The following is a 22,682-nucleotide window of genomic DNA, read 5'->3' as shown; positions in this document are numbered from 1 at the left end:
GGGCCTTAGTGGCCCATCAGGAGTCAGATGTTTTGGGCTAGGAAAATGTTTGGACTTAGGGTAAGGCCCATTAGAAGGATTAGGCCTAATTAAGCAAATTGGGCCATTGGTAAACCACTAGTGGGCTTGGAGAGCCTACTTAGTGTGGGTTTTGTTTTGGGGTTCAGGCCTTAATTTGGATCATACTGGGCCAGGGGTAGAATAGTCATTTTACCCCTATGCATGGATTAAGGATCATGGTATGGGACCCCATTTGCTAATTGGGTATGTTGATCGATATTGATGGTTGAGGAAGTGGACAAGGCAGCAACTAAGGATTTCTTCAGGAAGCTTCTGCATTTGAGGTGAGTTTTCTTACCACACCAATGGGTCTAAGGTACCAAGGCCGACCCATTTTATGATAGTTGGTATACTTGTTGTGTAGAGGTGTGTGGCATTGTTATGCATGGATATGTGGTCGAGATAACTTTTATAGCTCGTGGTAAAGATAACCTTGAGGGTTAATGGTAGAGATAGCCTTCGCAGCTAGCCGTAGAGATAGCCTTCAGGGGTAATGGTGTAGATATCCTTTATGGCTAATGGTAGATATAGCCGTTGTGGCTAATGGTAGAGATAGTTTCATAGCTATTTGATACGTGTCATGCGGTAGGGGTAGCTTTTATAGCTAATTGATATGTATTATGTGGTAGAGGTAGCTTTATAGCTAATTGATATGTGTTATGTGGTAGAGGTAGCTTTTATGGCTAGTATGTTATGTGGCTTTTGTGTGGGGTATGCTCTGGGGAACTCACTAAGCTTCGTGCTTACAAGTTTGTTTATGGTTTCAGGTACTTCAGATTCCAAGGGCAGGGGAAAGGCGTGATGGCGTGGCGTGCACTCTCTCACGCATTTTATGGGACACTATGATATTTGGAATAGAAGTTGTATTTGACTTATATTTTGAAAACAATTATAACTAGGTTTCTTAATGTATGGAAATATGCTTGACTACTTTAAAAATGAAAATTTTACTTTGATTTGGGTCGTTACAATAAAATATTAGTTTATGCTTATTTTAAAATCAGAGTTTTGATATACAAATACGAAATTTGTCCCATAAAATATTCCTGAAGAAATGTATTTCATTGATTTATTAAAAACTCGGGGTGTCATCGTCGATACAAGAAACATAAGCATAAACGAACACTTATAAAATCTCTTTATACTAATGGTCTACATCTCCTTGAATCTTTCATCGGATACATATATCATCATATATGTAATTTCCTGTGGTATAATCAACTTAGTGGGTCGGGTTGGGAAACCTAGTGAGTACATAAGATTTTCAGCCCATAATAATATAATTGATCTCTTTTATAATTCACACCAAACAATTAGCCTAATTACCCATTCCTGTTACTCTCTTACTCTCTCTCTCTCTCTCACTCTCTCTCTTTTTCTTTCTTTCTTTCTTTCTTTCTCTCTCTCTCTCTCTCTCTCTCTATCTCTCTCTCGCCTATAGGATTTATGTTGAGTGTTCTACCCTAAGGATTACTGATAATTTTGCTTACGGGATTGGAATTATATGTCAAAATGGAAGAATAGAGTACTCAAATGAATTCCATAATCCATACTCTCGGTTTGTGTGATTTCATTAACACCTACAGATTGTAAGCCTACTAGTGTTCCACTGAATTGTCTAGAATAGTGTGTGGTCGTCATCAATACTCTGCTTGATGACTGATCTCTTTCTGGCATGATCTCTTTGCCCTAACTCTGGCATGATCTCTCACCACTATTCTATCACTGGTATGGTTGCTCACTATTATCTCTTTTCTCATGGCCTCTTAGAAACATCTCTCCTCATATAGGCCCTAACTAATATCTCATCTCTCTTATCCCTTTCTACCCGTCCTACCCAATACATTATGAGTACGGTAAAAATACATATATGATATTTTAGGAAAAATCATTTTCTCATATAACACAGATATCAAGAACTCAGATATTTAGGAAAATTAAATACTTGATATCTATGTGTAAGCTAAAAGTAACTATGCACTCACCTGAATAGGTGAATCACTCAAAATTCGGACAACGCTTTGCTTCTAAAAACTCACCTTTTCTTTGATATAACTTAATATCATTAACACTAAGTCTAAGTCTACAATTCTACAACTGGAAATAGTCTAGACATATCAATAATTCTAAATAAATACTGATAGTTCTATAAGGATCATTCAGGCATGATAGTTGGGAGGCAGGATCATTTCGACCTATAGCTTTTCTGAAATCCAACAACCAAGCCAACGTGCCCATTCATGACACCTCTCCTATAAGTAAATTAATCAATATAACGACTTGGAATTACTGATAAATCTTATTTATAGGTTTATAATACTGACTTATGACTATAAATATAAGTTACACTAAAAAGGCTAGAGTGTAGCTTAACTTACAGAGGATTTAGCGAAATATTTGGAATCACACGGGCAAGACTCTAATCCGGGAACTTCTATTCATCGACTATCTGACACTGCATGGCTTATACCTGATAGCTACTACTACTTCGGGATTGTAAGGCTTCGCTAAATCCTAGAACTAAGGGAAAATGGGGTCAAAATAGAAAGGAATCTAGAGAGAGAAGTGTGGGTGGTGTGAAAGAGAATGAGGTCCAACACCTCTATTTATAGGTCATATGCGCGCCGCACCTGGCGTGCGCGCCGTGGACACCTGAGACGTTGCTACTTCCTTTTTCTGCCACGTGTCGCAAATATGGTGGTCCATGCCCCACCTTCTAGAAGGTGTGAGCCATGCAACCCACCTGTGCGTGACGCTTCTTCGAAAACTTTAGAAAATCGTATCTCCTTCATACGAACTCCGTTTTCGACGTTCTTTATATTCACGTGTAGCTATCAACGAGATCTACAACTTTCATTTAGATTCCGTCGGCTAATTTTGACTTTATTTTTAAACTTATATTTTTAACGTGCTTAGACTGATAAAGTCTGTTAAAAATTCATAACTTTCTCATATGATATTCGTTCGTTTGTCTTTAAACAGATGGAATCATATGGACGGGATCTTTAACTCTCATTTAGATTGTTTTTCCTAACGATCAACCGATCTCTACTTCGATTTTCGAGCCGTATACTGCTGCGTTGAAACTTCAAAGAAGTAAAACTTCATCATACGAAGTCGGATTTAACGTTCTTTATATGTGTGGAATCATTGTCACACATGCTATAACTTGTTTAAGATTATTTACCCTAAATAATCGTCTACAAAAAAGTCATTATTATGGCTTATAACAACTTATTTGTCTAGCCCAAATTTGCGAGTGTTACAGCTGTTGTTCGGAAAATGAGGATTGGTCTATAGGTTTGAGAGCTTGCATCCACAAACTGCTAGTGGGAGTCAACTACTGAGGTACCGAACCGAATGATTCAATCTCACTTGAGAGCTTCAAGATAACTCTGGAAAAGGCCTCAGACGTACCACAACAAATTGACAACATAGGAGATTGTGAGGTGTTTTGTGGTGGTTCCTGGAGGCACTGATTACTAGGAAATTGATTTCTATAGATGGCAAAACCGGTCCATTTGATTTGGGTTATCGAAAACGACCAGCGAAATTTTTTTAGGGTACAATGACAAAGATAATATATAAATCGTATTTATAATACCACTTACGGACACATCCTTTATTTAGTTTATGTATTTATTAATTTGTTTGTTGATTTTAATTGCATTTTATATTTGATAAAACCAAAAGTTATACATCTTATAAAAGCAAAATAACCAAAACTTACATTAAAAGAAAAACCACATGTTATACGTATAAAATAAATAAATAAATAAATAAAATAAAAAGTAGGTAACTATATTCTTGAACCATGGTCCAGAATTGTACTCCGGAGAGCTTTCCAGAACAAGGTATTCCGGAAAATATGATTATTTTTAAAAAAAAAATGGTTTTTACGTTAAAAAAGTCATTTACGAGGGTTAGATTATTTAATTTCCGTAATAAGTGTATATATATTAAATAATTGGGATTTTTATATTAGTTTATTAATTAGTTATGTTTAATTAGTTAAACTATAAAGTTTTTACAAAATTAATATGATTGAAGATGATCGTTACAGGCTTGCAGCATGTATTACCGACTTACGCGTTGCCTCATGCCTGGTTTACCAAAATCTGTGATTATGTTTCTAACCGTGAAACGAGCAGAGTGACAAAGCACGTAAATCGTTATTTCTCTTCCATCCTCCGTCACATGCATCCCTCGTAAAGAAATTAGCAGCCACCACCACCGCCGGAGTTTCGCCGTGAATGGCGACGTCGAGTGCACGAAGGATTTCTCTCGGTCAAGCGGAAAGTGGACTCATTGAATCCGAAACGATTGAAGGCCTGGGACCCGTTGAGTGGACCAAGATCGACGTAAATACTCTCCACCTTTCCTCTCTTCCGCCTAGGCTTTGGGTTTAGATCCTATATTCAGTTTCAATTCCTCAATAGATATACGATTTTGTGTTCGGATTTTACAATTGATTGGTTTAATTTGTGGAGTTTACAGGAGCCTGTTTCTCATGGATTATCCGAGTTTTTGCTCAAAGCTGAGAGTGTTATGGCTGAGGCAAGCTTTCTCTAGAACTTTATATTTCAATTGATCAATTCATGTGTGTTTTCCTTTCAATTATAGGGGCCTTTCTTACATTTTACACTTCAATTTTGATGTGAAGCCTAGCATATTTCCATTGAAACCTTGTTATCAGCGCCTATTTAAACCAACTTCATTCTATTTATTGTATTTGATAACCTACTACAAAGTTAATGCAGTAAGCAATTTGCTCTAAAAATCTTAAATCTTCATATCAAGCTTGGTTAATCTTCTTTCTCCTTCTCTGCAATGTTTAAACTGCGTTCTGGTGGTGTACACTTGCTTTCCTGTTGCCATGATATGCTAATTTGATTTCATTTAAAAGCTTTGTCTGATATCTGTGTGTTTTAATTTGCTGTTAGGGGCATGGTGTTCTTGTTAACACGGATGAAGCAGGTACCATTTTTGTGACCAATTTCCGTCTTGTTTTTCTGGTAAGTTATCCATCTATTGATCTTTTTGGTTACTGAATCATGCCATAGTACAAACCAACTCTAGTTTCCAGTTAATTTCTCCTATATCTAGTAGCAAATCGAATAGCTTAATTCAATATCCATCTCAACACCAAGCTTTGTCAATTTCTCCTATATCTGACACACATTTCCGTTACATTTTTTAAGAGTGAAGAATCCAGGGAAGTTACTGCACTTGGAACAATACCATTGGCCACCATTGAAAAGTTCAACAAGATTGTAAGTTTTTGTTACAGATTAATTTTGTTATTTCTTTCCAGAATATTATAACAGAATATTTCCTTCTCAATCTAATTTTGTAGGTTGTAAAGCAACAATCAGGTATTCGGCAGACAGAGAAGACTCCTACACGTAGGCTTCTTCAGGTCATTGGTATGGTATTATTTTTCATGTTATTTTGGGTTTGGGAATATAAATATATATATATCATACAATTAACTGAAATTCTTTCCATACACAGATTTTAACCAAATACTTAGCCAACTTCATTGCTTTTGTAGGCAAGGATATGAGAATCATCTTATTCTCTTTTCGTCCTCGGACTAAGCAGGTCATTTATGATGATCAATCATACTTACAAATTTTCACCTTTTTTACTTTATTATCTCTGTGATTTAGGTTTTACTTAATTTACAGAGACGTGCTGTTTTTAATGCATTGCTGAGGTGGACAAGGCCTGCAAGTATCTGGGATCTGTATGCATTTTCTTGTGGTCCTTGTAGATACAGTGACACCAATCCTAAAGTGCGATTAGTGAATGAGTATTATCGCCTTCTTGGCATGGGGTCACTTCGTTCATCAATTGGACACATTGAAGATGGTTTGTTTAAGTTATCTAATGATTGGTGGAGGATTAGTGATGTGAATGCAAGTTATAACATGTGTCCAACTTACCCTTTTGCTTTGTTAGTTCCAAAAGCCATCAGGTATCTTCTTTTTTTGCTTTTAGTTATCTGAAGCATATTATGAATCATGATACCCTGTCACTTGTGTTTCTCATTTCAGAGATAAAGATTTGTTGAAGGCTTGTACATTTCGTGCTCGGTGTAGACTACCTGTAATATCATGGTGTGATATACGTAAGCACTCACTGTTTATCTTTCTTTTAAAATTTTAAACTTGCATTTTATGTCAACATATTTACATTTATTTCAATGATATATATATATATATATATATATATATATATATATATATATATATATATATATATATATATATATATATATATATATATATGTAGGCACTGGAGCTGTTCTTGCTCGATCATCACAACCATTAGTTGGTCTTATGATGAATATGAGGAGGTAGGTAAAGTTCCTTCAATATGTTACATTTGGGTACAATTTATTAATGATGACATATATCTATATAATGCAGCAATGCTGATGAGAATCTAGTAGGTGCTCTTTGTACTCGATTTTCAAGTGGAAAAGAAGGAAGGAGGTAATGCTTATTGTGATTTTTGCTATATCTAAGTTAGGGGATGTTTCTTTTCGACTTAATAAGCTTAATAGGTTAAGCACTTTATCTATACAAATATACATGGTTGTTTCTTTTTGACTTAATCCGGACAAAATGACTTAATTGGTTAAGCCAACAAAACATGGCTTAATGTATTCAGACACCAACCCTTTACTTATCTGCTCAACTCCTCTCACGTCAAAATTGATTAATGTTGTAAAAGTGGTTTGCTGGAATGTAAGGGTAAAATGGTCCACTAAAATGAATACCCTGGGGTTCACTTGGTAGGAAGTTATACATAGCGGATGCAAGACCCCGGAAAAATGCTCTAGCAAATGGGGCTATGGGTGGGGGTTCAGAGTCATCTTCAAATTATTTCCAATCTGAGGTGTGTTAAACCTACTACAATATAACATGTTCCAGTTCCACTTCCAGTTGCATAATATATTTGTAAATTCTAACATAAACACATTTATATATTTATGTTCAGATTGTATTCTTTGGTATAGACAACATCCATGCTATGAGAGAGAGTCTCGTTCGTCTAAGAGACTACTTGGATACACATGGAACCACATCATCTGATGGAATGTCATCATTCTTGGTAATATATACGACTGTTTTGTAATTGATTTGATGGGTGGGGTTTGATAAATCATAAATGATTTAGTTGTGATTTGAACAGAGAAATGGTGGATGGACATGGGGTGTGGGGAATCTGAGTAGCATGTCTGCTTCAGTGTCCACACTTGGTGATAGTGGTTGGTTACAACATATCCAAAATGTATTAGCGGGTTCTGCTTGGATTGCTGCTCGTGTTGCATTAGAGTCTGCATCAATGCTTGTTCATTGCAGGTAGGTAGGTAGATAAACTGTAAACTTTACTAAACCAAAGGGAAATTATGATCAATTTGTAACATAAGTTATAATATATGTAATATGTAATATATTATATGCTACAGCGATGGATGGGACAGAACAACCCAGCTAGTGGCACTTGCAAGTTTATTACTTGATCCCTATTACCGCACCATAAATGGATTTCAGGTGCTCATATTTATTTAATATTTTAATTACTAAAAGTTTCCAATTATTTATGTTGTTTTCTGGTTTCATTCAGGCTCTTGTTGAAAAAGATTGGCTTGCATTTGGGCATCCATTTTCAGATCGAGCTGGAATGCCTCCTACTTTATCTGGGACTGGAACCATGCCTTTGGAATTGTCCAGGCATTCTTCAACTCCAAACATTTCATCATCATCATCATCCCTTCGCCAGCTGTCTGTATCCTTATCAACCACATCTCAACCTCCAGTCGCCTCCTCCAACACACAGCATTCAAACAATTATTCTCCGATATTTCTTCAAGTAACTTTTGCTTTTCCTACAATTAATGTCTAGTTTCTTCTTCGATCTTAAAAGCATCTCATCCATGCCGATTATATTTATGTGTATTGATTTCTACTTCACAGTGGATTGATTGTGTCTCTCAGTTATTACGGATGTACCCTTTTGCATTTGAGTTTTCATCTGTAAGTAAAGTATTAAGTGTATCCTTTCATTAGATTGACTACATATATGATATATTGTCGCATGATGATGATGATGATGATGATGTATGTTATCGTGCAGACTTTTTTGGTTGATTTACTGGACTGTGTGCTCTCATGTCGATTTGGGAACTTCTTGTGCAATAAGTGCGTATGTGTTTACTTTATAAGGAATATGATAAAGTTTAACAAACAGTTATTGATAATTTCAGCGAGAATGAAAGAGAAAGGGCTGGTGTTTTTGAGGCATCTGCGTGCTTGTGGATGCATTTGGCTGATATGCGAGGAGCTTCAGAGGGGACTTCTCACGTACATTACAACCTCTTCTACAATCCATCTAAACATGATGGTCCATTATTACCACCGGCCGCAGCCTTGGCTCCGACTTTATGGCCTCAATTTCATCTCCGGTGGTCATGTCCTGCAGAAGCTCAATCCGGCGAGATTGAAGCCAAATGCAGAAGCATGATGGACAAGTACTCTGAACTGCAAAAGGTAATCAATCTCATTTATTAAGGATTTCAATTTCAATTTCATATATTATTTATCATCAACGATGGACAGGCGAAGGATTTAGCGGAGAGGAACGCCAGAGAAATAACGACGACGGTGGAGTCTTTGACTGCTGATCTAATTAACGAGAGCCAGGTCAGCAACTCCACCTTGGCCTTGGCGAGGAAAGCGAGCATGGAAAATTCAAGCATAAAGCGAGCAATCGAATCACTCGGATGTAGAGTTCATATTTCAGCCGCCGACGACATTGAAGACTATCCTGCATCTTCTCCGACTGAAACTGTGTCTGTAGGTAGTGGAGACGATGGAAAGACGGATATGTCTGTCTCCATTGCCGTAGCCGAAGAGAACGATCATCTTCCAGGGAACCCTAGCAATCGGATTTGTAAACTGTGCCCGCTATGGACACCAGACGGAGGTTGTCGGTGGCCGGACGCCGGTTGTGCTCGAGTTAGGAGCCAGTTTGTGGGTTTGAAAGCTAATTATGATGCTTTTGATCGGCTATCGATCAATGATGGCTACTTTCAACCCGAATCATAAAAATTGTTTGCACTTGTCACAGCAAAAGAATGCAACAAAGGTGATTAATTTTGTAGCTATATTTTAGTCGGAATACGTGACATAGATGTATATCCTTCCATTTTTTGAATCAACACTGTTCTCTTCCCATATCACAATGTATAAAAAACTAATCAAATGTCAACTCTGATATGTATGTATATCGTCTAAAACAGAGTTTGTTTATTCTTTATAATGAAAATGAATTTGATTCGTTTGTTAAATACACGGTAAAAGGCTGTATTTAGTATTTGTTACATGTTCTTTGATTTGGTCGAATATGAGTAATGTGACATGGGAACAGTAAATATTCCTAAGGTGATCTTGTTTATGAAAAAGCGTGCAAAGATTCCTGTAAATGAATGCCAGGAAGTTAGCTTATTTATTAAACTAATTTTAATTAAACGAACAAACAACGAATAGATGTCTAATTCTTTCATTTACGTTTAGAATCATTCAATTAGATTCGTTTATGTTTGGTTTTTACGTCCGTGTTAAACTTTGTTTGGCAAGCCATTGTATTGTTGTTTCTTGGAACACGCACCGTTCATTCATGTTAAAAAAAAAAAGTTGGGAATTGCAACTTTTTGGGCAATTGTATCGTCCTTCCCTTTTTCTTTTTGAATGTATGTGATTTTGACATTTTGTGGGCATCTCAATAGAAAAACTAAGGAAATTCTATAAGTACTTTTTAAATGGGTTGGTTGAATTTTTGTTATTTGGCGGCGATCTTAAGCTTAAAATTTCTAGAAGCCATGAGTAACATTATTTGTAAAGCGGTTAAGACGGTAATATATATATATATATATATATATATATATATATATATATATATATATATATATATATATATATATATATATAATTTAAGACGACATTGTGTTAAAGTGTGGTGTCAAGTATAAGCTTTGGAGTTATGACGATCTTTTTAGAACATTGATGATTTGTCATTTGTCAATTAATACTTTTAAGCATACGTGTAAAATAATCATTTATTCATATTTAGACGATATATTGATCTAAAAAAACAATATTAATATTATTTTATCCACACAAATATCACTATTCATTATTTACAATTCACTAATCTGTTAATTTGGTAGTTAATGTTTAAAACAAGAATTAAGGGTTTTTGGCACTGTACAGCAAAGTTTAACGAATTTATGCATTTAGGGTTTTAGGGTTTCACACTATTTATTTGTAATTTAAGGAAAAAGGGGAAAACCCACAGATTTAGATTTGATTTTTATTTTTTTTTAAAAGTCACCTAGATAAAAGCTAACCTATAAACCAGATAAAATTTCATTCAATCCCTTAATTAGAAGAAGGTAATTTTTTGCTTTAAGGACCAATTGAACAAACACACACACACCAAAAAAAAAAAAAAAAAAACTTGAGTGACTAAATATGTAAATTCGTCAAACTTTGTCGTGTTATATTGTCAAAAACCCATGACTTAATGGGTTAAGTTGGAAGAACTATGTTTATGCATTCATTCTCTCCCCAAGTTTATTTTTACCACATAGGTTTCATCCTACCCTTTTCTGAAACCCCCTCCCCAAATCTTTTTTTTCTTCCAACGCCTTCCAGTTACCAAGTATCCAAAAGAGAATGTGTATTCCCACCTACAAAATCATCACGATCAAGTCCATTGTTGAGTGAAAAAAAATTGATGTTTAATTTGTAGGTTCTATGTGTTCTTTTGAAGGTTTGTTTCTCGCTATCCCCACCCGAATCTAATATCTCAAGCTTAGAATATCGTGTCACGATTTATTGTTAGTGTCTAGTGTATTATAAAGAAAAAGCATATATTATTATACCAAAAGTTCTCATGAATGAGTTTGTTGGAGGTCTCTTTATTTTTATTTTTTTATATATTAGAACAACAAAAAACTGATACTTTTGAATGAATGGTTATGCCGCGCTGTTAATTTCAGAGCTTTTTCAAAATTTCCAGAACCTTTTGTATGCACCTATTAGAAGATTTGGGCTACCTCCTCTCTTTCCGATTTCATTCAGATATAAGTCAGTCAGTTTATTATAAGTCAATCCTTTTATTAGATAGTAAGTAGGTAAGATAGGTGCTTGGTTCTATATCTGAATGTGAGCCTAGAAGTATTAGCCGAGTCTTAACGAGAGAGAGAGAGAGAGAGAGAGAGAGAGAGAGAGAGAGAGAGAGAGAGAGAGAGAGAGAGAGAGAGAGTGATTCAGGTTTTTTTTCCTTTATTTGATTATGATCATTGTATTTATTAGGGATAATGACTTAAAAGAATAATATTCTTTTTTATTTATATATATTTGGTCACTAATTATTTTTTATTCATATTTAATCATTTAACTTGAAATCTCTCAACATAAAAATATAATTTTCAATAATAAAAAAGACTTGGTGCATATAGATTTCAGAATTCTACAAGCACAAAATAAACATACTCACGAATATATACCAAACTTGGTTAATATACGTATGTATCTCCTGCATAAGCAAAAAGTACATCAAGAACATCTTGATAGAAATAAAAAATTAGTTTCAAAACTCAGAAAGTTTATTTTAACTTGTTAGCTTTTCTTAAAATGAATAATGAAATTTTCAACAACACTGAAGAAAATAATTCAGAAGAAAAACAAATCTTAACTTATGTTGAAGATGAAGACGGCTTTCATGCAAATCTTTTAATAAAACAAGACCTTCTCTCTCGAGTTAAGAAAATTGATTTAAAAATAAAGAAAGAAAACATTTTCAAAAATGTTCCTTCTAAACTTAGTATTTTAAATCCTCTTAAAAGGAAAAATGAAATCTTCTACTTTGTTAGTACTAAAGAAATGTCAGTAGACATAAAAGATACAATAGGAGCTGTCTTTCTACCCCTTTTAACTAAGGAACAAATAAACAATAACTTAAAAAGTATTCCAGTTGAGATTAGATCAAAAATTAGAATGGTCCATATCGGAGCTGTAAAAATTTTGCTAAAATCCCAATTCCAAGCAGGAATAAATTCTCCCATAAAAATGGCCTTAATTGACAACAGAATTACTGACAGACAGGACTGCATCTTAGGTGCTGCAAAGGGAAACCTTGCTTACCAAAAGTTTATGTTTTCAGTCTATCCAAAGTTTGCTCTGGATTTAAAATCTGCAAATATAGATAAAACCTTATCTTTTATACATCACTTTGAAAGAAGTGACCTTATGAGTCCAGGTGATAAACCATTCACCATAACATATCTTATAGGATATGCCCTGACCAACAGTCACCATAGCATAGACTATAAGAAAGACGAGTACATCGAACTTGATGATGTCTTTTCAGAAATAGGCCATGTCAAAGATAAACAATTCTGCGACATAAATCCTCAAGAAAACTCTTGGGTTTTAAATATAGCTAGAAATAAAAAAGCTCTAGGAGAAACTCTTAGACCAAGAATTTCTATGGATTCACTCCACATAGGAGAAAGCTCGGAAAGAAAAGATAATAATTTAATAAGAAACATGTCTTTAAAAATTGATAGTCTACGCCAGAATATCAAACAAATCACTGACATTATAAATGAATAATAAAATTGATTTTCCTCATTTCTATAAAAAAGGTAAAACAGTCAAAATTAAAACTCTTGACGATAATACTGAAAAGAAAGAATACGTTTTTTCTACTTCAGGAAAAGCCGGTATTCAAACAATTGTAAATCATTGCAATAATCTAAACCAGATCATTGCAAGATGCCTCTTAAAAACTTCAAAAATAAGCCATTATCTTGGTATTTTAAAAGATATTTCTGAAGATATTTCAAAAAATAAAATACCTTTTAACCAATTTAAAAACGATTTAGCCTTTATGGTTAAAAACAATCTTGATAAAAAAGATTTGGAAAAATTCTTGGAAGTTATTGAAAGACAAAATAAATTAACTATCAAGTTAACCCAATCTATTGACAAACATTCTATTCTTTTAGAAAACTCTTTAAAAAACAACCAATTTGTTGAAGAAGTCGCCAAAAAGGCAAATATTGAGGGCACTCTTAAGGAAATCAACCTTAAGATCACTAATATACATGATCAGTTAAAACAACTAATAGGATGACCTCGATACCCGAGCTGAATAGATCAACCACCTCGATACCCGAGCTCAATAGATCAATCAACCTCCTTAATGAAAAAATAGATGGTCTGATTATAAACTTGGACTTAATAGTCAATAAATACGTAACCATTGCCCAGTTGGAAGTAGCATCTGCAAAAATTATTGTAGACATTATTAAGGAGTTATCTGAAAAGATTGACTCTTGCCCTTGTAATAAAGACATTCTTGAGCACATCAAAAATATCTCCATCGTAGAACAAAAATCCAAGCCAGGAAAATATTCAGGTCTTAAGAAATACTCACCTCCCAATCCTAGTGTTGGAAACCCTGACTTAGGAAGCTCAAAAAATTCCCAGAAAATTGACATTTTCAGGAAAGAGTAAAAATGAAAGAAACAATCTCTGAGAAACTCGAGAAATATTTCTTTAACCTTCAATTTGAAGATTATGATAAAGCTGACCAAAAACTTATTCAACTTTTATCATTAGAAACTGAAGAATGTGAAAAATTGTATCAAAAAGAACCCAAACTTTTTGATCAATATTTTAGAATGACTAAAATAAATGAACCTGACACTGAATCAGAAGAAGAAGATAACTTTAAAACAAATACAAAGACTGTTAAGTTCGAATATTCGGATATGGAAGATGATGAAGCAGAATCTTCTTATACAGCTACAAGAAGAGGCAATAAAAAGAAATATGAGTTCAAAATGCCTGTCCACAATGGTATTCCAAATAGTGGTCAAGGATTCAATACGATCAATGTACTTAATATTGATTGTATCCAAGATCTAAAACTCAGAGAAAGAGTTGTAGAAAAATGGGTTACTGAGATTTCACTAATCTTACAGACAAACCCAGATGAATTTGAAAAAGCAAAAAATGTTCTACTACTTTTAGAACACAAAACTGATGGAATTGTACAAAAATTCCTAAGAAACAATAATTGGAATGAAGAAATGCATGGTTCAGATCTTTTTGATAATATCATAAATGTCATATACACTACTTTCTTAGGCCTTGATTATATTTCTAATAAAGACTACACCATTAATAAGAAAGTTGACATAGCAAGAGTTTCAATGACAAAACTCCAATTACATGATATTAGTCTTCTCGACAAATACACATGTATGTATGAATCATATCTATATGATATTCCACAAAGAAGTGAATATGCACAATGGATATCTGCTTACCTCATGAAGATTCCAATTATTGGAGAAACCTGTACAGACAGATGGAAAAAAGAAGTTACTGGAGAAATTCAGCAAACCAGTCTTTCTTATGCAACAAAAATTGCAAAAGAAGAAATTGATAGAATCTGTCAAGACAGATATAAACAACAAAAACTTAAAACAATAAGCAAAGATTGTTGTAGCATTCTCTCTGATTTCAAAAACTTTGATATTGGAAAGAAAAATTATAATAAGAAAAAGTATAAAAACAAAAAGAAATTCAAATCTTTTTGGAAAAAGAAAAGAAGAAAATTTTCTCCAGGAAAATACTTCAAAAAACCTTCAAAAGAAACACCTAAGAAGACTACTTCCTGTCCGCAAGGAAAGAAAAAATGTAGGTGTTGGATCTGCAATGAAGAAGGACACTACGCCAATGAATGTCCAAATAGAAAGAAATACCCTGACAAAGTCAAGGTTTTACAAACCGCTAACAATGGGGGCTATGAAGCTCTTGAAGAAGAGTATGATGGTACACAACATGTTTTTATATATCATGTTGAGACAGAATCTTCATCAGACACTGATGAATACGAATCAACAACGGATGACTCAGACTAGTCCCATACAGACCCCACTTTTCAGGGAGGAGGAGATTAACCATTTTTGCGCAAACCTCCAGAAGATTGATGATTCCATTATCATGAATCTTACTAATCCAAACTCTATCTATGTTTCTGCCTTCCTTAACTTTAAAGGATATAAAAAATTTAGAGTACATTGTTTTGTAGACACAGGTGCATCTTTATGTCTTGCAAGCAAATTCATCATTCCGGATGAACTCTGGGAAAACGCTCCCAAAGAAATTAGTGCCACTATTGCAAATGGTGAAACCATAAAAATTAATAAAGTTTGTAGAAACATTAATCTCGAACTTTCAGGAGAACATTTCAACGTTCCCACTATTTACCAACAAAATTCAGGAATTGATATCATAATTGGGAACAACTTTTGTCAAGTTTATGGACCATTCATACAATGGATAGATAGAATCGCCTTTCATCTTAATAATGATATGGTAATTATAAAAAAGGTTACAGAGGCCTATAGCAAAGGAAAACCAGGTTTTCTTGAAACTCAAGAAAAAGGTTCTAAAGAAAAACAAATTCCAGGTACTAATATAACCCATGAAGGGATTAATAAAGAAAAGATTATTTCTATTCAAACTACCAGGTTCAAACAGATTGAGGATCTTCTTGAAAAAGTTTGTTCTGAAAATCCTATTGATCCAAATAAAACCAAAGGATGGATGAAAGCTTCAATTAAGCTTATTAATCCCAAGACGGTTATTAGAGAAAAACCTATGGTTTACTCTTTACAAGATAGAGAAGAATTTTCCAAACAAATCAAGGAATTACTTGATATGAGACTAATTATAGAATCAAAATCCCCTCATATGTCTCCTGCCTTTCTTGTCAATAAAGAAGCAGAGAAAAGAAGAGGAAAGAAGCGCATGGTTGTCAACTACAAAGCAATCAATGATGCAACTATTGGAGACTCGCATAATCTTCCCAATATGCATGAACTCTTGACTCTTCTAAGAGGAAAAAACATTTATTCAAGTTTCGACTGCAAGTCAGGTTTCTGGCAAGTTCTACTTGATGAAGAATCGCAGCTTCTCACTGCCTTCACATGTCCTGATGGACTCTTTCAATGGAAAGTACTACCCTTTGGGCTTAAACAAGCTCCTAGTATTTTTCAAAGACACATGCAGAACGCTCTTCGAGGCCTTGAAGGTTTCTGCACTGTATACGTTGATGACATCATGATCTTCAGCAAAAATGAACAAGAACACTATGTTCATGTCACACAGGTTCTCAGAACTATTTTAAAATATGGAATAATACTTTCAAAAAAGAAAGCTCATCTTTTCAAAACAAAAATCAATTTTTTGGGTTTAGAAATAAATGAGGGTACTCATTGTCCTCAAAAGCATATTCTTGAACATTTACATGACTTTCCAAATGTTTTAGAAGACAAAAAGCAACTACAAAGATTTCTTGGTGTTTTGACTTATGCTGAAACATATATTGAAAAACTTGCAGCCATGAGAAAACCTTTACAGGCAAAATTAAAAAAAGATGTCATTTGGAATTGGTCAAGTGCTGATACAGACTACATCAAAAAGATAAAGAAAGTTTTAATCAATTTTCCAAAACTTTATCTTCCAAACATTGAAGACAGTTTAATTATTGAAACTGATGCTTCTGATGAATTTTGGGGAGGTGTTTTAAAAGCTAAAAACCCCAAAAACGAAGAACAAATTTGCAGGTACACCTCTGGCAGTTTCAAAGCAGCTGAGAAAAACTACCATAGCAATGAAAAAGAATTACTCGCTGTAAAAAGAGTTATTACAAAATTCTCTGTATATTTAACACCAGTAAATTTCCTGGTTCGTACAGATAATAAAAATTTTACTTATTTCCTCCGAACGAAGATTGCAGGAGATAACAAATTAGGCCGACTAATACGATGGCAAGAGTGGTTCTCACGATATACATTCACTGTTGAACATCTCGCAGGAAACAAAAACGTACTGGCAGACTGCCTCACTCGTGACTTCAGGTATGCCTTACATCATCCATGATCTCACTCGCTCCTCTCGAGCCCTATAAAAAGATATGATCCTCATGACATATTTCCTCACAAAAACTTCACCTACAAAAAAGAGAGGGGGAGATTAGAGAGAAAAGTAAACAAAAATTGAGTTTACAAAAATGGAAGACCTCAACATATTGAGGATGAAGAAACAAATGCTCCTCATAGAGCTATCTGCAATTGAGCAGAAAATCAACTTGTATGAACAAGTAACAACGGTCACCAATGTACCGGAAAGCGAAAGCTCAAAAACAAAGGCTATTCCAGTGCAAACGGCACATGGTAAAGAATCAACAAATCCGTTGAAAGCTGATGCTTTGCTAAAAAGCATAATAAAGGAGACAGCTACTCCTCTTCCTAATGGAAAAACTAGCTTATTGGTTGATCCCAATCCTTGTACTGAAGGAATCAGTAAAATGACAACTTTGTCACCCACTAACAAATCTGTGCAGGAGTTTACACCAGATTACAAAAAAGCTCTTAACAAAGAAGCTGAAAGATTTTATGTAATCTATAAAGGACCCCATGCCGGTGTTCATACTGACTGGGGAATTACAGAAACCTTCTGTAAAGTTGATAAAGTTACTTGCAAAAAATTCAGAAATGAAATATCTGCAAGATTAAGCCTTGCCACTTATCAAGACGATACAAGCAAGACTAACCAACCACTTCTTCGACCAAAAATTCAAAAAGTCAAAGAAGCCCACAGAGACCAAAGGTTTGACGTTCCAATTGACGTTCAACAAATGGTTAACTATCCTGAAATCTCTTTTGAAGATTTCAGAACAATCTGGAAGAAAGCAAGAGCTGCATGCCCAGAAGACCTTGTTCATGAAAAGTTTTTCACTACGGACAAGAAAACAAAAAGTCTGTTCAACTTTCTCGAAGGAGCAGATGCAAAATTAGTCTACCAAGCCTTTCAAGCTGGACTAATCGACAATATCTACCCAAGTTGCAACCTTCAAGAACTCAAATTCTTCCCAAGCAGCATGGTAGAATCCATTAAGAACTTTCGAAAGAAAGTACTTAAAGCAAAAGATAATCCGATCTACATCAGATGTATCTCTTCACTCCCAGAATGGATTCAAGAATCAACTCTTTCTCCATACCACTTTCTGGAAATTGGTCTTTCTAAAGCCAACAGAGAGATTGAACAATCTCAACCAATGGAAGATAAAGATTTACCTTTCACAGAAATTCTTCATCCCAATCGCATCAATGGTTTAAGAAGAATATCAGAAAAAATCATTGAAATTATCTCTGGTTCAAAAAAGAAGATTAATTATACCGATTCACATTGTATAATTACAAGCTGGAGTTACAACAACACCAGCCAAGAAGATCTTCGTCAAGCCTCCAAGTTTGGAGAAAAATTCATGAACAATAACATGGAAGTATCCAATGCTACACGCCAGCACTTCTGCCAACATGCAGAACAACTTTTCGAAGAACATCTTTGTCACTTCTGCGAAAGCAAAGATTCGGAGACAAAGGAGGGACCCCCCTCTGAAGATGACAAATCATCATCATCTTAAAGAAAGATGCTTCACGTGTCAAATGGCCCCGCCACTCAAAATAATAATGCCTTTTCTCCATTATTAGAAGCTTTCCAGTTGTCCACAATAATGTAATATTTAGTGGATAAAAACGTCATGCCTGACATAATAGGCAAAGATCAGACCCTCTCAATGTATCTATAAATTGAGAGTTATGTTTTGTTTTAGAGGGAGCGCAATAACGAGTGCAAGAAAAAACACTCTCTATCTAGTAAATTTTCAGTTCAATGTCTAGTGAGTAATTCCTCCCTTAGAAGGGGAAAAATGTAAAATATTGTAAGAGTCTTCCCTTTTTGGGAACTCTGTTATCAATAAACCTTTGTTTTGTTATTTTTGAGTGTTCATACAATTTAGAGTGATGAAACTTGTAAGTGACAGAGTGTCAGGTCGACGATGATTAACAGTACCACAGGCACCATGCCAACAGGGAAAGCAACCACACAGACCAAAAGAACGACACAGGCTGGCTTGAATAGTTTCTATCTATGTAAGTATAACACTCACTACATCACAATTACACATTTATTGATACAAGAGTCTTCTTTTCACAATTTTTATATTTATTCCCTTCTTTGTTAAAACATAAATTCCGTACACATCCACACACCCAAACTGGTATCAGAGGCAATTTATGTATATATATATATATATATATATATATATATATATATATAAAAATTCTGCGACATAAATCCTCAAGAAAACTCTTGGGTTTTAAATATAGCTAGAAATAAAAAAGCTCTAGGAGAAACTCTTAGACCAAGAATTTCTATGGATTCACTCCACATAGGAGAAAGCTCGGAAAGAAAAGATAATAATTTAATAAGAAACATGTCTTTAAAAATTGATAGTCTACGCCAGAATATCAAACAAATCACTGACATTATAAATGAATAATAAAATTGATTTTCCTCATTTCTATAAAAAAGGTAAAACAGTCAAAATTAAAACTCTTGACGATAATACTGAAAAGAAAGAATACGTTTTTTCTACTTCAGGAAAAGCCGGTATTCAAACAATTGTAAATCATTGCAATAATCTAAACCAGATCATTGCAAGATGCCTCTTAAAAACTTCAAAAATAAGCCATTATCTTGGTATTTCAAAAGATATTTCTGAAGATATTTCAAAAAATAAAATACCTTTTAACCAATTTAAAAACGATTTAGCCTTTATGGTTAAAAACAATCTTGATAAAAAAGATTTGGAAAAATTCTTGGAAGTTATTGAAAGACAAAATAAATTAACTATCAAGTTAACCCAATCTATTGACAAACATTCTATTCTTTTAGAAAACTCTTTAAAAAACAACCAATTTGTTGAAGAAGTCGCCAAAAAGGCAAATATTGAGGGCACTCTTAAGGAAATCAACCTTAAGATCACTAATATACATGATCAGTTAAAACAACTAATAGGATGACCTCGATACCCGAGCTGAATAGATCAACCACCTCGATACCCGAGCTCAATAGATCAATCAACCTCCTTAATGAAAAAATAGATGGTCTGATTATAAACTTGGACTTAATAGTCAATAAATACGTAACCATTGCCCAGTTGGAAGTAGCATCTGCAAAAATTATTGTAGACATTATTAAGGAGTTATCTGAAAAGATTGACTCTTGCCCTTGTAATAAAGACATTCTTGAGCACATCAAAAATATCTCCATCGTAGAACAAAAATCCAAGCCAGGAAAATATTCAGGTCTTAAGAAATACTCACCTCCCAATCCTAGTGTTGGAAACCCTGACTTAGGAAGCTCAAAAAATTCCCAGAAAATTGACATTTTCAGGAAAGAGTAAAAATGAAAGAAACAATCTCTGAGAAACTCGAGAAATATTTCTTTAACCTTCAATTTGAAGATTATGATAAAGCTGACCAAAAACTTATTCAACTTTTATCATTAGAAACTGAAGAATGTGAAAAATTGTATCAAAAAGAACCCAAACTTTTTGATCAATATTTTAGAATGACTAAAATAAATGAACCTGACACTGAATCAGAAGAAGAAGATAACTTTAAAACAAATACAAAGACTGTTAAGTTCGAATATTCGGATATGGAAGATGATGAAGCAGAATCTTCTTATACAGCTACAAGAAGAGGCAATAAAAAGAAATATGAGTTCAAAATGCCTGTCCACAATGGTATTCCAAATAGTGGTCAAGGATCCAATACGATCAATGTACTTAATATTGATTGTATCCAAGATCTAAAACTCAGAGAAAGAGTTGTAGAAAAATGGGTTACTGAGATTTCACTAATCTTACAGACAAACCCAGATGAATTTGAAAAAGCAAAAAATGTTCTACTACTTTTAGAACACAAAACTGATGGAATTGTACAAAAATTCCTAAGAAACAATAATTGGAATGAAGAAATGCATGGTTCAGATCTTTTTGATAATATCATAAATGTCATATACACTACTTTCTTAGGCCTTGATTATATTTCTAATAAAGACTACACCATTAATAAGAAAGTTGACATAGCAAGAGTTTCAATGACAAAACTCCAATTACATGATATTAGTCTTCTCGACAAATACACATGTATGTATGAATCATATCTATATGATATTCCACAAAGAAGTGAATATGCACAATGGATATCTGCTTACCTCATGAAGATTCCAATTATTGGAGAAACCTGTACAGACAGATGGAAAAAAGAAGTTACTGGAGAAATTCAGCAAACCAGTCTTTCTTATGCAACAAAAATTGCAAAAGAAGAAATTGATAGAATCTGTCAAGACAGATATAAACAACAAAAACTTAAAACAATAAGCAAAGATTGTTGTAGCATTCTCTCTGATTTCAAAAACTTTGATATTGGAAAGAAAAATTATAATAAGAAAAAGTATAAAAACAAAAAGAAATTCAAATCTTTTTGGAAAAAGAAAAGAAGAAAATTTTCTCCAGGAAAATACTTCAAAAAACCTTCAAAAGAAACACCTAAGAAGACTACTTCCTGTCCGCAAGGAAAGAAAAAATGTAGGTGTTGGATCTGCAATGAAGAAGGACACTACGCCAATGAATGTCCAAATAGAAAGAAATACCCTGACAAAGTCAAGGTTTTACAAACCGCTAACAATGGGGGCTATGAAGCTCTTGAAGAAGAGTATGATGGTACACAACATGTTTTTATATATCATGTTGAGACAGAATCTTCATCAGACACTGATGAATACGAATCAACAACGGATGACTCAGACTAGTCCCATACAGACCCCACTTTTCAGGGAGGAGGAGATTAACCATTTTTGCGCAAACCTCCAGAAGATTGATGATTCCATTATCATGAATCTTACTAATCCAAACTCTATCTATGTTTCTGCCTTCCTTAACTTTAAAGGATATAAAAAATTTAGAGTACATTGTTTTGTAGACACAGGTGCATCTTTATGTCTTGCAAGCAAATTCATCATTCCGGATGAACTCTGGGAAAACGCTCCCAAAGAAATTAGTGCCACTATTGCAAATGGTGAAACCATAAAAATTAATAAAGTTTGTAGAAACATTAATCTCGAACTTTCAGGAGAACATTTCAACGTTCCCACTATTTACCAACAAAATTCAGGAATTGATATCATAATTGGGAACAACTTTTGTCAAGTTTATGGACCATTCATACAATGGATAGATAGAATCGCCTTTCATCTTAATAATGATATGGTAATTATAAAAAAGGTTACAGAGGCCTATAGCAAAGGAAAACCAGGTTTTCTTGAAACTCAAGAAAAAGGTTCTAAAGAAAAACAAATTCCAGGTACTAATATAACCCATGAAGGGATTAATAAAGAAAAGATTATTTCTATTCAAACTACCAGGTTCAAACAGATTGAGGATCTTCTTGAAAAAGTTTGTTCTGAAAATCCTATTGATCCAAATAAAACCAAAGGATGGATGAAAGCTTCAATTAAGCTTATTAATCCCAAGACGGTTATTAGAGAAAAACCTATGGTTTACTCTTTACAAGATAGAGAAGAATTTTCCAAACAAATCAAGGAATTACT

General features: G+C 34.0%; 1 protein-coding gene across 1 annotated transcript; it reads left to right on the top strand.

Moving 5' to 3' along the window:
* Positions 1–4,160: 4,160 nt before the first annotated feature.
* MTM2 (Myotubularin-like phosphatases II superfamily) lies at positions 4,161–9,421 on the top strand. Its single transcript, XM_078981388.1, has 19 exons — positions 4,161–4,421; positions 4,558–4,617; positions 5,004–5,075; positions 5,262–5,333; positions 5,417–5,486; positions 5,615–5,664; positions 5,751–6,040; positions 6,120–6,193; positions 6,358–6,421; positions 6,495–6,560; positions 6,867–6,966; positions 7,069–7,182; positions 7,264–7,433; positions 7,541–7,625; positions 7,699–7,944; positions 8,049–8,108; positions 8,209–8,273; positions 8,339–8,621; positions 8,691–9,421. The coding sequence occupies exons 1-19, from the start codon at positions 4,314–4,316 to the stop codon at positions 9,177–9,179; spliced, it is 2,538 nt and encodes an 845-aa protein (XP_078837514.1). The 5' UTR covers positions 4,161–4,313; the 3' UTR covers positions 9,180–9,421.
* Positions 9,422–22,682: the final 13,261 nt, after the last annotated feature.

The sequence above is a fragment of the Lactuca saligna genome, chromosome 2 (assembly GCF_052625555.1).
Source record: "Lactuca saligna cultivar CGN05327 chromosome 2, ASM5262555v1, whole genome shotgun sequence".
NCBI lineage: Eukaryota > Viridiplantae > Streptophyta > Magnoliopsida > Asterales > Asteraceae > Lactuca > Lactuca saligna.
Note: the sequence above shows the minus strand (reverse complement) of the source record. Positions and strands in the feature narration are given on the sequence as shown.